Source organism: Monodelphis domestica, chromosome 3 (assembly GCF_027887165.1).
Source record: "Monodelphis domestica isolate mMonDom1 chromosome 3, mMonDom1.pri, whole genome shotgun sequence".
NCBI classification, from domain to species: Eukaryota; Metazoa; Chordata; class Mammalia; order Didelphimorphia; family Didelphidae; genus Monodelphis; species Monodelphis domestica.
The window spans coordinates 68,017,177-68,033,251 of record NC_077229.1 but is presented as its reverse complement, the minus strand read 5'-3'; the positions used below and the strand labels follow the sequence as shown (position 1 = coordinate 68,033,251).

General features: G+C 37.8%; 1 protein-coding gene across 4 annotated transcripts in view; it reads left to right on the top strand.

The window, feature by feature from the left end:
- The window catches only part of LOC103102194 (mucin-16-like), a 139,848-nt gene that overhangs the window by 38,459 nt on the left and 85,314 nt on the right, over nucleotides 1–16,075 (top strand). For all 4 annotated transcript variants that reach the window (XM_056820583.1, XM_056820584.1, XM_056820582.1 and 1 more), the window contains one exon: nucleotides 312–425. In XM_056820583.1, coding sequence (XP_056676561.1) covers nucleotides 312–425 — 114 coding nt within the window. The remainder of the gene's footprint in view (nucleotides 1–311; nucleotides 426–16,075) is intronic.

Genomic DNA, 16,075 nt, shown 5'->3' with positions numbered 1-16,075 from the left:
TGTTGAATGAGTGTAATCACTCCAGGCTTCCTCATCTCCATATGAGGAAAGTTTCACACTCCCTGTGCTAAAGTGATTCTCCTCTTCTTATTGATGGGATTCTGATTCCACTAAATCAAACACATATGAGGATTGTCCATCAGTGAGTCCATGCTTTAAAGGGAAAAAGTTGGGTATTCATCCTGTGGGGAAAAGTCAGAGAAGCCATGTATTTTTGTTCTCAGCAGTTAGTAGCAACAATGTACTTTCCTTTGGGAGTCCTCTAATAATGACTTGACTGAGCTCTGGTCTCCCCTCCTCTCTTCCTGTAGGTAGTGATGCTGGTGTGGTGCCAGCCACACATGCCCAAGGCCATGAAGCACCAGGAAGCACAGGAGCACTGATGAGGAGCCCCCTGACATCTATGTGTTCTATTATGCCCACAGGTAAGTAGGTATCTCGTCTCTGTCTCTGTGTTGGAGGTTTATCCTTTTTAGGGCCTTGTTTACCAATCTTACAGAGGAAACATGAAATTATTTTAGAGATCAATCCTCAAGAGCTCTTCTAAACCTCTGATTCCTTTCTATGTACAGCCTGGAGAAGAGGAGTTTTAGAGGTAGGAGTGAGGTTCCCACTGCTAAGGTCTTTTATATAATCAACCATAGGTATAAAGTTGGAAGGAAACTTTGAAGTATCAGGTATTATGGATAGCCTCTCATTTTACAGATATGGATACTGAGGCTTAGAGAAGTAAAGTAATTAGCTCAGGGTGATTGGATAGGACTAGAAGGGACCCTCAATGGCCACCTAGCTGGACACCATCATTTTACATATGGGAAAACTGCAGAGAAGTCAAGTGACATATGCCCTATGACACAAAATTAGAAAGCATCAGAGGTGAGATCTGAACCCTGGACTCCATTATGCTGTATATCAAGGTCAGGAGAAGAGGTCAGCCCTCACACCTCACATTGAATGGCCAAGGCTCTTTCTACTTTGGGGAAGGTTCCTTTTATGAACTCTCCAAGGGTAGAGAATTTGTTTTTAAATTTTTATTTACATCTTCCGTATTTAGGATATGGCTGAACACATAATAAACACTTAATTAATGGCAACTAATTGATTCCTTTGATCTAATGAGTAGATTGGTGAGATCCAGTTTATTAAAAAATTTTGTCTTCACAACCTATCTTATATACCTACCAACTGAACTTGCCTATGGAAAAGTGAAGGGGAATGGAATAAGCACTTATGTAACATCTACTATGTGCCAGGCACTGTGACTAAGAATTTTTTATAGAAACAGTATCTCATTTGATCCACACAATAACCCTAAGTGTTCGGTTTTATAGTTAGCCCCATTTTTCAGATTAGGAAAACAGAGGCAAGCAATTGAATTTCCCAGGGTCATACAGCCAATGAGTTCTTAGGGCAGATTTGAACTCAGGTCTTCCTGACTCCAGGCTCAGCACTGTCTCCACTATGACATCTAATTACTTCTATGGTCCAAGCCACAGATTTCCTGGTATCAAGAGTCAGGAATGGAGACAGATGCAAAGGCTCTGCTCTTTAGCAGTGAACTTGGGGAAGGTGGATGATGCATATAAGGGCAAATCCCTTTATCTCTATCAGCCTTGACTTGCAAAAGAGGAAAAGAATGATTCTAGGACCTTCCGTTTAAGGTATGTTTTCATGACCTTCTCCCTCATCTTAGCTTAATAATTCACTTGGACCTTTGGTGACTAATTGCACTTGGCCCACCCATTTAATACAGAATCCCAGGCATTTACCTCTAAATCTTATGATTTCTGAGACATTGTTCTTCAACAAGGGATACTTCTTGGTCACTAGTTTATGGATTGATTCCTACACATTAGCTCTGTGATTCCTGTGACCTGGTCCTACTCTACTATGGCCTCTGAGTCTTCCCAAGAACTTCTGTAGCCAGGAGATCTAGAATACGTCAGAGGTCAGAACTGGAAAACTGGACCTCTCTGATGTCATTGTCTCCACATGGCTCCTGGCAGCCCATCAGCCTGGTGGACAAGGTCAAGTTTGGAGTTCTAGGTGTGATGAAGATGAGGAGACAAGTGTCTCTAGATGATCTTAGGTGAGGATTGGAGGCAGACCATCAAACCATTTTCTGGACAAGAAACTTCAAGAAAGAGAAGTGTGTCCCATGTACCATAAAAATCCCTAAAGCATCCTTTTATTCAGTTGTGACTGATATTCCTCTCAATTTATTTATTGCTCTTGTTAATAATCCTTGTTCAGGCATCTATTTCCAATAGAAAATCACCTATGCTATTAGAGAAGCTGTATGTCATTCAGCATTGCTGATGAGAAATCAAACCATATCTGATTAGCATGTTGCTTAATCATCTCTGATGCTTTTTATCTTTTAAAATTTGACTTTAATTAAAATAATTTTATTTAAAGATATTATATTTTCCCAATTAAATCTAGTAAGCATTTTCAATATATGTTTTCTGAAATTATTAGGTCCAAATTGTCTTCCCCCTTCCCTTCTGTCCCCCTCTTAGAGAGATGGTAAGTAATTTGAAATGGATTATACATGTATTATCATGTAAAACATAATTCCATATTGGTCATTTTTATAGGAGAACACTCATATAAAACCAGAGCCACATAAACTGTACATAAAATAATGTGAAAGGGAGTATGCTTTGATCTGCAACTGACTCCCACATTTCTTTCTCTAGAGGTGTAAAACATTCTTGGTCAAAAGTCCTTCAGAGCTGTCCCAGATTGCTGTCTTTTTGAGAGTAGCTACAACTTTCACAGTTGATCAACTGCAGATCAAAGCATGCTCCTTTTAAAATTCAATTCAAAATTATTCATGTTATATCTTAAAATACTCTCTGTTTCTTGTTTTGGTCTTCTAATGGTTATTGTTTGCTTAGTAATTATTGATCTGAAGAGAGATGTTAAAGATAGACAGATGAATGAGGAAAGGTAGTAGTCAAGGTAGAATGGCTCTTGTACTCTCTCACTCTCTTCTCCTGGTCTATGATAGCCGAGGAATATCTCTGGGAAATGGTGATCCTGGGTGATGTGCTGGTGTAAGTAAGTTAGGGAAACGTTTCCCCTATTGAGTGATAGGAGGGTTACCCCAGAATTAATAGGCACAGTCCTTTAGAATTGTAAGCCTCTCCTCAGTTCATGACTCAGCGGGGAGTCCTGACAAGTACTTTGAATTGGCTGCTCACTAACCTTAGAGAATTAGCCTCCTCAAAGATCCTTGAATAAATCCCTTTCTTCCAATCTGACTGTGGTTTAAATTGGTTTAATAAACACAAGATATCTGGAAGTGGGCAGTTCAGGTTGAGATTAGTGGTGTCCCTATATCTAAATCCTAAGAGATCCTTCTTTCTGGATGCCTTGGGCAAACCAGAAATTCACCTCCCCCTTCCCAGTGTCTCTTTAAGATAAACTAGAATATCTTGGGATTAAGGCAAGATAAGGCAGATGCTATTAGACTGTGGGGGACTGTTGAGTCTGAGGCCCCTACAGGTCCAATGGGATCTGAATCTCTCTTCAGCTGTCAGGCAGTTATAAATTTCTTCTTGAGAAGTCCCAAGGCAGATACTCCTGGGTATCTTTCAGCTCACTCTTGGCTGATCTCCAGTAAGGCAAGAAAACCTCTTCTCCCTTTGAGATCAAGTCTCAAAAAACCCCTTCTTTCCCTGGCATCTTTCCCCATCCCTGTTCTACAGCTATACTCCTCTGCTTCCAAAGGTCTTTACCCATCAATCATGTATTTTTCAACATTCCATTGCTCATCTTTTGCATGCTATTCTTACAGTCTTAAATCCTTCCCTTCTCCATAAATCTGGAAGATAAACTATTCTATGTTCCCCGAATTTAGTTATGGTATCGCTCATTATATATAAATCATATACCCATTTTGATCTTGTCTTGCTATAGGATGTGAGATATTGGTCAATACCTAGTCCCTGCCATAAACTTTAATTTATAAAAATTTTAGTTATATATATGTAATATATAAAATTTTTAGTTATAAGTAGAAACTTCTTTCAGTTTTTCAAATTAATTTTATTTTTAAAATATTTACCTCTTTACATATTTCATTTTATTTCCTTCCCCTCTTCCTTCCCCCATCCCAAATCCAATAAGCACTTCCACTGGGTTATATAGATGTTATCACTGATACCACTTCCATATTATTCGTTCTTGCAATATAGTACTCTTTTGAAATACAAACCGCCGATCATATATCTATATAAACAAATGATTGTCATTTGTTTTTCTTCCTGGTTTCTACTTCCACAGTTCTTTCTCTTGATGTCGAGGGGAATTGGGATTGTCTTGTAATAGCAAAGTCCATTATATTGGATTGTTTCACAATGTTTCACTTTCTGTCTATAATGTTCTTTTGGTTCTGCTCACTTCACTCTGCATCAATTCCTGGAGTTCTTCCAGTTGATATAGAATTCCTTTGGTTCATCATTCCTTACAGCACAGCATAGTATTCTATCACCATCATAAACCACAATTTGTTCAGCCATTACCCAATTGAGGGACATCCCCCCCATTTTCCAATTATTTGCCACCACAAAGAGTACAACTATGAATACTTTAGCAAAAATATTTTTTTTCATTATTATCTCTTTATGATACAATTCTAGTAGTGGTATTGCTGGATCACAGGGTATGCACTTTTTTAATGCTCTTTGGGCATACTTCCAAATTGCCTTCCAGAATGGTTGGATCAATTCACAACTCTACCAGCAGTGCATTAATGTCCCAATATTGCCACATCCCCTCCAATATTTATTATTTTCCTTTACTGTCATGTTGGTCAATCTGTTAGGTATGATGTGGTACCTCATTATTGTTTTGATTTGCATTTCTCTAATTATGTGTAATTTTAAACACTTTTCCATGTATTTATTGATAGTTTTGGTTTCTTTATCTAAAATCTATTTGTGTCACTTGACCATTTGTCAATTGAGGAATAGCTGGTTTGTTGTTTTGTTTTTGTTTTTGTTTTTTTTACAATTGACTTAGCTCCTCACAACATTAAGAAATTAGACCTTTGTCAGAGAATTTTGTTGTAAAATTTTCCCAAAATTTATAGCTTCCCTTCTAATTTTGGTTGAATTGGTTTTATTTGTACAAAATCTTTTTAATTTAAACTAATCAAAATTATTCATTTTATATTTTGTAATGTTCTCTATCTCTTGCTCGGTCTTAAATTCACTTTCCCATAGATCTAACAGATATACTATTCTGTGTTCAACTAATATACTAATAAGTTCCTTCCTTTTGGAAATTATCTTGGTATAGGCTATGAGATATTGATTTCACACTAATCTTTCTTATACCATTCTCCAATTTCCCCACACTTTTTATCAAATAGAGTATTCTTGTCTCAAATGCTGGGATCTTTGGGTTCATCAAAAACTATCTTCCTGAGGTCTTTTACCCCAAGTCTATTCCATTGATCCCCGTTCTATCTCTTAGGCAGTACCATATTTGATGATCACCACTTTATAATACAGTTTAATATCTGGTAGTGGTAGGACTCCATCCTTCACATTTTTTTTCATTCATTCCCTTCATATTCCTGATCTTTTGTTCTTCCAAATGAACTTTGTTATAATTTTTTTCTAATTCTATAAATTTTTTGATAGATTGATAGCTATGGCACTGAATAAGTAAATTAGTTTTGATGGAATAGTCATTTTATTATACTATCTTATCCTATCCTTGAACAATTAATATTTTTTCAATTGTTTAGATCTAGTTTTAATTGTGAATAAGTTTTTTAGTTGTTTTTGTTTAATTCTTGAGTTTGTCTTGGTAGATGGATTTCCAAATATTTTACATTATCTAGAGTTATTTTTAATAGAATTTCTCTTTCTAATTCTTGCTGATGAATTTTTTTGGATATAAAAAGAAAGGATGATCATTTATGTGCTCTTTCCCCTTTTGATAACAATTCATCCATTAACATGTCAAAGTCCAGGTAGGTTGGATCATATTACTTTACTATCTTCTTAAATTGTTTTATCATGGCCATTGGTTTTTCATCATAGCTTGGTTTAAGGTTATTGATGATATGATGAGTTAAAAGACTCTAAATATGCTTGGGTAAATCTCTTGTGAACTCTTATATTGAGGATCCCAATCTCTGGGGTTATCATTGGCACCTCCCTAAGTGGAAACATAAGGGCTGGATTGTTTTCTAATGCTTGAGTTTCTTGTCCAATTTTGGTTGCCTCAATTCCTCTCTAATTCCATTGCCCCTTGTGTCTTAGCCAACTCTTTATATTACATTTTAATTCTATTCACCTTGGTCTCAAGATAATTAACCCTTAGTTTAAGCCCATTGTTTTCTAGTTTTGTCTTAATCATGATAATCATGACTTTTCAATAGTTAAAGATGGATAAGAGAACTTTCAGCATCATAACCATGGATACTAGCATTAATATCCCAAAGGGTAGATAGGATATAACCTAAAGGACCATAAGAGTCAAAACTGTCATCAAAAATCCATATGCCAACATCCCTTGGATATATAAAGGGATGGTAGACTTAAGAAGAGTCCAGGAATAAATCCAATGTTAAAACAATTCAGCCACATGTTGCTTAATGAGGCTGCCCTGCAAATTGCTTCATTTAACACAGTTGCTGGCTGGCTGACTTTTGCATTTTGGTGCCACCTAAGGTTCAGTTTACTGAAACTGCAGGTACCGGACAAACAGCTTCAATTTTCTCCTTCTCCAAAACTGTTATGCAGCAAAGCAGATCTACAATCTTCTTCTTAGATAGGACTCCTCTTTAAGAGGAAAGTAGAAACCCTCTTCAAATGAGTTTCAGAAGTCTCTCTTCCCTTTCACCAGCCAAGAGTAAAGTCAGAGGCCTGTCTTGAACAGCAGTCAGAGAAAACAAGCTCAGTAACTGAAACCCAGTGAGTGAGGGACCCAGTCAGAGACCCAATGAGAGGACATCACCAACTGACAGCACTTTTCCTGTGTTCTTTCTTGCAAGTTCTGGTCTCACAATCTGCGTGTACCCTCAGAGATCTCTTTATCAAATACCTTATTTAATCAATATATTCATCAATATTCTGTTTTCCTTAGTATAGTTTTATTAATGAGTTCATCCCATTCACATTCAGCTTTCTAATTACTCTATTTCCCACCATCTTATTCCCTTGAGATCCTGCTCTATTTCCTTTCACTATGATCCTTTCCTTTATGTCATATAATTTCCACATTCTCAATCCCTTCCCTTTTCTCTCAGTGTAATCATCTCTTTCACCCCCTGCTTTTTGTACATATCACATCATACATACATATCATTTCATATCATCACATTTACATATACATGATATCATCATAATCAGTTTGCTTCCTCACCCTCTTTCTAACTAAGTTTATTCCATATTCTCTACCTCAAAGAATATTTTTTGAGAATTACAGATATCCTCTTTCCAGCTAGACATATAAATATTTTTACCTTAATGAGTCCCTTCAATTTTCTCTTTTTGATTTACCATTTTGTGCTTCTCTTCTGTCAAATGTTTGGACATGAAATTTTTTGTTTTAGTCTGACTTATTCCTCAGGAATGCTTGGAAATCTTCTATATTATTGAATTTCCATTTTCTCCCTGAAAGAATATACTCAGTTTTGATGGATAGGTGACTCTGAGTTATAAACCCAGATCTTTTGCCTTCCTGAATATCCTATTCCATAACGCTCAATCCTTCAGTGTAGAAGCTGCTAGGTCCTGTGTGATCCTGATTTCAGTTTCATGGTATTTGAATTGTTTCTTTATGGCTGCTTACAGTATTTCCTTTTTGGCTTGATGGCTCTTGAATCTATTACATTCTTGGAAATTGTCATTTGAGAATTTCTTTCTAGAGGTGATCTGTGAATTTTTTGAATTTGAATTTTATTTTTGTGTCTGAGGATATCTCAGGAATTTTCTTTGGTAATTTCTTGTACTGTGACATCCAAGGTGTTTTCTTGATTATGAAGTTCAGATGGTTTAATAATTCTCCAATTGTCCCTCCTAGACCTATTTTCTATGTCATTCAGTTTGTTTTTTTACAATAAGATACTTCATGTTTTTCTGTTTTTTTTTTTTAATTCTTTGATTCTGCTGTATTGTTTCTTGATTTCTCATGAAGTCATCCATTTCCAGATGCTGAATTCTAATTTTTAAGGCCTGATTTCCATCAGCAATTTTTGGATCTCCTTTTTTCATTCCTTCTTGCATTGCTTTCATTTCACTTTCCCACTTTTCTTTTGTCTCTATTAATTTGTTTTTGAAGTCTTTTTTGAGCTATTTCAGAATCTGCATGCAGTCCATATTTTTCTTTTGGACTTTGGGAATGTTTAGTTTGTTTTCACTGTCCCTTTCTATGTCTGTGCCTTGCTTTTCATCTCCATAAAAACTCTTGAGAGTTAGGTGCTTTTTTGTTGGTTTGCTTATTTTTCCTACCTAACTATGTGGAGGCTGTTTTCTGGGAGGTTTGGGTACCCTCTTAAGCTTCAGTCCTTTCTTGATGAGATATTATCAGCTTATTTTCTGGGTTTTTGCCAGTTTCATTTCTTGGAGGATGATGTGATGGCTTGAGTGCTGACAGCTCTAAAAGCCCTCTCCCCCTGATGATTCAGTTGACCCTTGATATGCTGATAGGTTAAAGACTTACCTAAGGCTTGGTTATAAGCTTTTGCAGGCTGATCAAGTTCTAGCCCCAGGCTTAGGCTCAAGTTTTTGGTCTCACTTTGTACTTCATCTAATCAGGCACACCCTTGATTGCTCTGTCTTGGAGCTCCAGCTTGAGATTTAGGCAAAAAAGATCTGGGTTTTGCTTAATACTATCAGCCACCTCAAAATGTGAACTATGTCCGAATCCTAATCCCAGACTTGAACTCCTGGGTCACTCTGGACCCACACAGATCAGCCCACTTTAGCCCATATTTCCCTGGGCTGATACTCTGGATGTCTCCTCAGGCTTGAAATTTCAATGAGTGTAAGTTTTCTAGGACCACTATTTGCCCCAGGCAGGATCTAAAGGTCTGAAAGTTGTCTTGAGTTTAGGTTCTGAATCTGGGACAGCATAGTGTGAGTGAGGTGGAGATGTTTAGCTTGCCTCCTACCTTGCCCTTCACTCCTTGCTATATAATCTTACTGAATGAGACAGAGAGCCATATTTGTAGTGATAAAGAACTGTATTTAGTTGCACAAATTTGCTCAAAGCAGAGAAAGGAGGGAAGGAACCACCAGTTAGATGCTGTCTCCAACCCAGTCCTTCTCATAGGAAGCTGGGCATGGTGATAAATGACCCAAGATGGGCAAAGGGCTCTCAACATGGGATGGACTTAAGAAAGACCTTAAGAATCCATGAAACTGCTTCCAAACACCTAGACAGGACAGATGATAAACTACTCCACATCCTGGACTCTTATCCTGGGATGACTCCATTCTCTGGGGCCCCAACAACATTTTTTACCCACACTGGCTCAGAGCAGAACAAAGGAGGAAAGGCAGAACAAGGGAGATAGGAGAACAAAGGAAATTAGGTTCTCATCTTCAGTTGGAAAGGAGACACAGAGGACATCTGCCTCTTCCCCCTCTGGGTCCATACTCACAAGCATACATCCCTTCCTCCTCTCTGCTTCAGGTCCTGATGCTTCCATTTCAGCCCCATTAACAAGCACTTGGGAACTCCTCTTTCTTTTCTGGAGGGTCAAATTTGAGTGAGGGAATTTGATTCATTTGTGTCTTGAGATTTGAAGAATCCCTTTGTCTTTAACAAGAAGCCATTCCCTTCCTTGATAGTTCCCCCTCAGGCCCTCTATGTCCATCTACTCAAGATCCCTGACCTCTGTTGAGCACTCTAGTTCCCCGCACTGGTCATGAGGGTTGCTTTGTGGTTTCCTTGGCTTTAAAAACCCTCTCTTTTGGGCAGAAATTGCATTTTCTCATTCTGGTCAAATGATTTTGGTGTGATGTAGAATTGGCCTGTGAAATGAGGGTAATCTTGGAGGTGTGCTTTAAAGAAGGGAAGACATAACCAAAAACACAGAAATTATGCATGAACCTATGGGGGAACCATAGGTCTTTTCATGCTACTTTGTATCTGAGAGGATTCCCTGCCTGGAATATAGGAAAAATACTCAGGTAAATGTATACTGTTGGATAGATTGACAAATTCCCTTTTTTGCAAGCATCTGGCACTCCCCCTTACAGGCTTAACCTCACATGAAGGTACCAAATTACCAGCCAACCAGTCTTAGTGACCACCACTACTGTCACCACTACTGTCAATGTTTTAAGTTAGGAAAAGTTTCTCCTGTCCCCCCTATACTGGAAAAACCTTCCTGCATGCTTGGTTTCTCTTTCCTTTTTTTAAATTTTTTGAAAGGTCTAGATTTCATGAACAATTCTTGGATCCTAAAGACTTTGTGATTTTTTATTTCTTGCAATATTTTAATCCTATCTTCCTTGATTTATCTATTTTGAAGCCTTTTCCAATTTTATTACTTTGGGACTGTAAATCTGGACTCTTTTCCATTGGAAGACATAGAAGAAGCAAGATATTGCCAATTGCTTTTCCTTTTTTATTCAAAAGTTTAAAAAACTAAATAAAGCAAAAATGTCTATACACAAAGAACAAGATTGTACATAAATGAAGTTACAAATCTTTGCTATGTTTAATTTACTTTTCTTCACATATAAAGAATAAATTCTGAACACAAGTATTCCAGCCCCTCCCCACCCTATCTGCATCACAGAACGTATTATATGGAAGACCAAGTATGTTCATACAATTTAAATCTTTAATGTTTTCACCTTTCAGTTTACACTCTGGAGATAACAATCACAATTTATTCTTCTAGTATTAATTCTGTCATTGTGTATAGTGTTCACTTGGTTCTACTCATTTTACTGTTCATTAGCTTGTGTAGTTCTTTCCAAGTTCCTTAGAAATTTTCCAGCTCATCATATCTTACAGCATAGTAGTGTTCAATCACAATCATGTACCACAATTGGTACAGCCCATTACCAGTTACCAGGGCATCTCTTCAATTTCCAATTCTTTGCCACCACAGTTTGAGCTACTATAAATATTTTAGAAAATATGAGTTCATTTCCCTTTCTTCTGATCTTCTTTGAAAACTGACACAGCTATGGGTTTCCTGAGTCTATACAATTTTACATCTCTGTAGGTATAGTTCTGAATAACTCTTCACAATGGTTGGATTGGTTGTTTTACAGCTCAAGCAACAGTGTATTTGTGTTCTCATTTTTCCACATCCACTCTAATAGCTGCCCTTTGGTAAGTTTAGCCAATCAGATATGGGTATGAATGGATGTCTCAGAAGTTTGCATTTCTCCAATCACTAGTGACTTGGAGCATTTCTTTCCATATAACTATATATGGCTTTGATTTCTCCATCCAAAATTTGTCTGTTTATATCTTTGGGCCATTTATCAATTGGGGGGGGGTGTCTGTTTTTCTAATAAACACAACAAAGCTTTCTATATATTTGAGATTTGAGTGTATAAAAATGTCTTTCCAAATTTCTGCTTTCCTTCTAATCTTGGCAGAATTTATTTTATTTGTACAAATATTTTCAAATTAATGTACTCAAAATTATCCATTTTACATTTCACAATGCTCTTTGCTCAGTCCACCAACCCCCACTACAAATTCTGCTAGAAAGAAACAATGTCCAGAGACACCCCAAACAATCCTTTCTTTTCTTTAAGAACCACCCAATCCCCAGAACTATTGAAGCTTCTTCAAGAGAGTCTATGGTCACTATCTAAACATATCATTCCACATCAGTTGAGTCTAAGGGTATTCTAGACTCCAATCCTTCCTCAAACATCAACCCAAAAGAAACTTTTCTTTCCTTTTCCCCCATGGGCACCCCTAGTGATGCCACAACAACAGGGTAGGAACCTAACACTACCAGACATCCTGAAACTAATCCAAGGGACTTCTTCCATACAAGGATCTCTTATTCAGGGGAAGGCACGAACCCAGCATTTACTGTCTTCATCAGACTCAGTCTAAATTAGCAAAGTTCTCATTTCAATGAGAACACATACAATTGCTTCTGCCATCACAATGAAGGCCCATATTGAAGGAATTCATTCAGCTCAGCTGGCCTACCTTGCACTAAGGTCCCTTTAACTTTTACCTTATCCTTTACCTCTTTTCATCTCTTCCACTCTACCATGGGTTCACGATGTGATAGTTTGCTAAGGAAAGGAAAAGTGACAGATACAGTCTTTGGTTCAGGCTGTGGTCCTTCATGAACATTTGTTCTTCTCTGGATGATCAGGGTCATGTTTGAGTTAGGGAGGTTGATTACTTTCTGCTTTGAGGTAGGAAGAAACCATATATATTTAAAATGAAGACATTCCATTCTCTGGTAGATCCTCCCCTAGAGAATCTTGGAGACTAATGGTCATTTTAGTTTCTCACACTCTTCTTCAGTGTAGTCTTGTCAACCTTGGGATTGAAATGACCGTTCCTTTCCTCATTTTGGTCAAAGGCTTTACATAGGAGTTAAAATTGGGCTGTGGCAATTGCCTTGGGGTAGTTAAGAAAAGGGACAGATTGAGCAAAGATACTCAGATTTTCTGTATGGACCTCCTGGAGGCTTTAGGTCTTTTTATGTTGCTCCTTATCTGAATGGGCTCTGCCTGGTGTACAGTAATTCTCAATAAGTGTGTGCTGAATGAAGGATTGTCAGATTTCTCTTTTCATATGTATAGGCAAGAGCTTAGGTCTCAGCATTGGCACTGGCAGATGTAACCTGACATGAAGATACCATATCTCCAGCCAGTGAGTTCCTGGTGCCTATTACCAGTGCTAGTGCTTCAGGTCTGTAAGAGTCAATATCTCTACTTCCTGTGCTAGACAAATGTACATGGAACCCAGTTTGTTTCCTCTTTCTGAGAGTTTTCCATCTCATAGATATTTACAGTGCTATTTTTGGGTTTTGGTGATTTGCACCTGAATTTCCATTTCTGGGAACATTTTTGTTCTTTCTTCCTCAGTATCTCCCTTTGAAGCTTTCTCCTTAATACCCATTTCATCTTGATTGAAAAAAGATGGCCTTTTTTTTTCCTTTGGAAGATATATGAAAAGCAACAGTTTATCTGTTGCTTGTCTAGGAGGTTATTTGAGGATAGTGAACATTTGTCAGTAGATGACATTTGCTAGTCTTCCAAGGGTCATCCAGAGAAAGAGGATTTGAGGAGGTGATCTGTGGAGCCAAGAAGAGTGTAAGAGCACATTTCAGAGGGGTCTTGCTCCAACCACCTCCAGTGGATTCACCAGGAAGTATCAACTCCTAATTTTCCTTCTTTGGATCTTGTTAGTTGTGACAAGGAAATCACTTTAAAAGACTGATATATATTAATTTAAGGTCACGAAGGAATTCAGCTATGTAATTCCTTAATGAAAACTCAAGTCAGCAGTCAACCTTTTATGGAGTTTTTAATTACAAACAGGAGGAAGAAAAGTATTAGAGAGAGAGAGAGAGAGAGAGAGAGAGAGAGAGAGAGAGAGGGAGAGAGAGAGAGAGAGAGAGAGAGGAAGGGAATAGGGCTTAAATACCCCCTCTGTTTAGGCTGGGCCAAAAGGCCCAAGCCCTTAGATAGATGAGGCAAAGAAAAGAGATCAGTCCCCATCACTCATGTCACCAAAATGGAGAAACAGTCTCAGGGGCCTCCACCTCCAGCCTCCTTCAGAGCAAGCTTCTCAGAGCCCTACCTTTCTCAGAGCAAAACCTCTTGAACTACCTCTCAGTCCTCAGACCCTGCTATCTTTAAGGAAACCATCTCAGTTCCCCTCCCCTCAGTTCTCACATCTACCAATCACTGTCCATGTCTTCCCTGTGCCAATGGTGGCTCTAGCTTAACCCAGGACCGCCCAGATGTCTGCCCCTTTGCACATGTCTGTTGAAGGTCATATTCTCAAATAATTAAATTTTGATCTGTGCTGCAGCCCTTCCTAAATCCTGTTAGGACTGAGTAGGGTGGAGATTGTAAGTTCTAAGACCTGGTTCTGCCATTCCAAGTATCGCTATTGTATCAATTCTAAAATCAATCATGACTCAAAGAACTTCCTGTTCTATGTTTAAGTATAGGTCAAAGCCCTTTCCATTGTTCAGCAAAAGGTTTCTGTACTAAAGTAATCTTAAGTAGGGAGGAGAAGGACCCTCCCATGCCAAGGGGGATTCACATTCCAATAGACTATCAGTAGGAAATTTTTCAAGTGTGAAATTTCCCAATGGTGAAATTTCCAACATATATAAGTCTAAGAAATTTTAATGTTTACAATTCCCCCTGATGATCATTGGGAGACTAGTCTCCCCATTGATCATTTAACATAATCATTTTGTAGTTCTAAATGCACTTCTAACTATAGATATACACAATATTCAATTTTCTGAGAGAAATTAGATTAGTGAGAGAGGAAATAGAAAAGAAAAGAAAGCAAAACCAATGTTTTTGCTAGGCGCATTGACAGAAAGCCAAATTAGGGGCAGTCCCTTTTGGTATAAATGTGTACAATTACAATAAATGTTCAATCAAAAGTTCAGTCCAATCAAATCATATCCAAAGTTCATTCTTGATCTTCTTGATGAAGTGTAGGTTTTCGGCATCTTTGTGCAACAGTTCATTCTCAGGATATAAAAGTTTCAAGCTTCTTTCTTGAAGATCATGTCTTTAACAGAATCAAAATCTTTGATTTTTTATAACAGTAAAATCTTAAACAAAATTCAAAATTCTTTGATTTTTATAAAAATACAATCTCAAACAAAAAAATTCAAAAATAAAAAAAAATTCTCAGATTTTAAATTAAAATACAATCCCCCCCTGAAGTAAGTATTAAAAAAATATCAAATTTAGCTCAGAATGCAATGTTCAGTTATGGGGGTGTTGTGACAAGGAAATCACCTTAAAAGACTGACATATATTAATTTAAGGTCGCCAAGGATTTCATCTATGTAATTCCTTAATGAAAACTCAAGTCAGCAGTCAACCTTTTATGGAGTTTAATTACAAATAGGAGGAAGAAAGGTATTAGAGATAGAGAGGGAGAGAGAAAGGGGAGAGAAGGGAATAGGGCTTAAATACCCCTTCTCTTTAGGCTGGGCCAAAAGGCCCAAGCCCTTAGATAGCTGAGGCAAAGAAAAGAGATCAGTCCCTATCACTCACATGACCAAAATGGAGAAACAGTCTCAGGGGCCTCCACCTCCAACTTCCTTCAGAGCAAGCTTCTCAGAGCACAATCCCTCCAACCAACCCCCTAGTCCTTGGACCCAGCTATCTTTAAGGAAACCATCCACGTTCCCTCCCCTCAGTTCTCACATCTACCAATCACTGTCCATGTCTTCCCTGTGCCAATGGTGGCTCTAGCTTAACCCAGGACCGCCCAGAGGTCTGCCCCTTTGCACATGTCTGTTAAAGGTCATATTCTCAAATAATTAAATCTTGATCCTTTGCTATAGCCCTTCCTAAATCCTGTTACCCTGAGTAGGGTGGAGATTGGAATAATTAAATTTTGATCTATGCTGCAGCCCTTCCTAAATCCTGTTACCCTGTGTAGGGTGGAGATTGCAATAATTAAATTTTGATCTATGCTGCAGCCCTTTCCATTGTTCAGCAAAAGGTTTCTGTCCTAAAGTAATCTTAAGAAGGGAGGAGGAAGAACCTCCCTTGTCAATGGGATTGACATTCCAATAGAGTTCCCACTATCAGTATGAAATTTCTCAATGGTGAAATTTCCCAATGGTGAAATTTCCAACATTTATAAGTCTAAGAAATTTTAAGGTTTACAATCCCCCCTGATGATCATTGGGAGCCTAGTCTCCCCATTGATCATTTAACATAATCAATTTGTAGTTCTAAATGCACTTCTAACTATAGATATACACAATATTCAATTTTCTGAGAGAAATTAGAATAGTGAGAGAGGAAATAGAAAAGAAAAGAGAGCCAATGTTTTGCTAGGCGCATTGACAGAAAGCCAAATTAGGGGCAGTCCCTTTTGGCATAAATGTGTA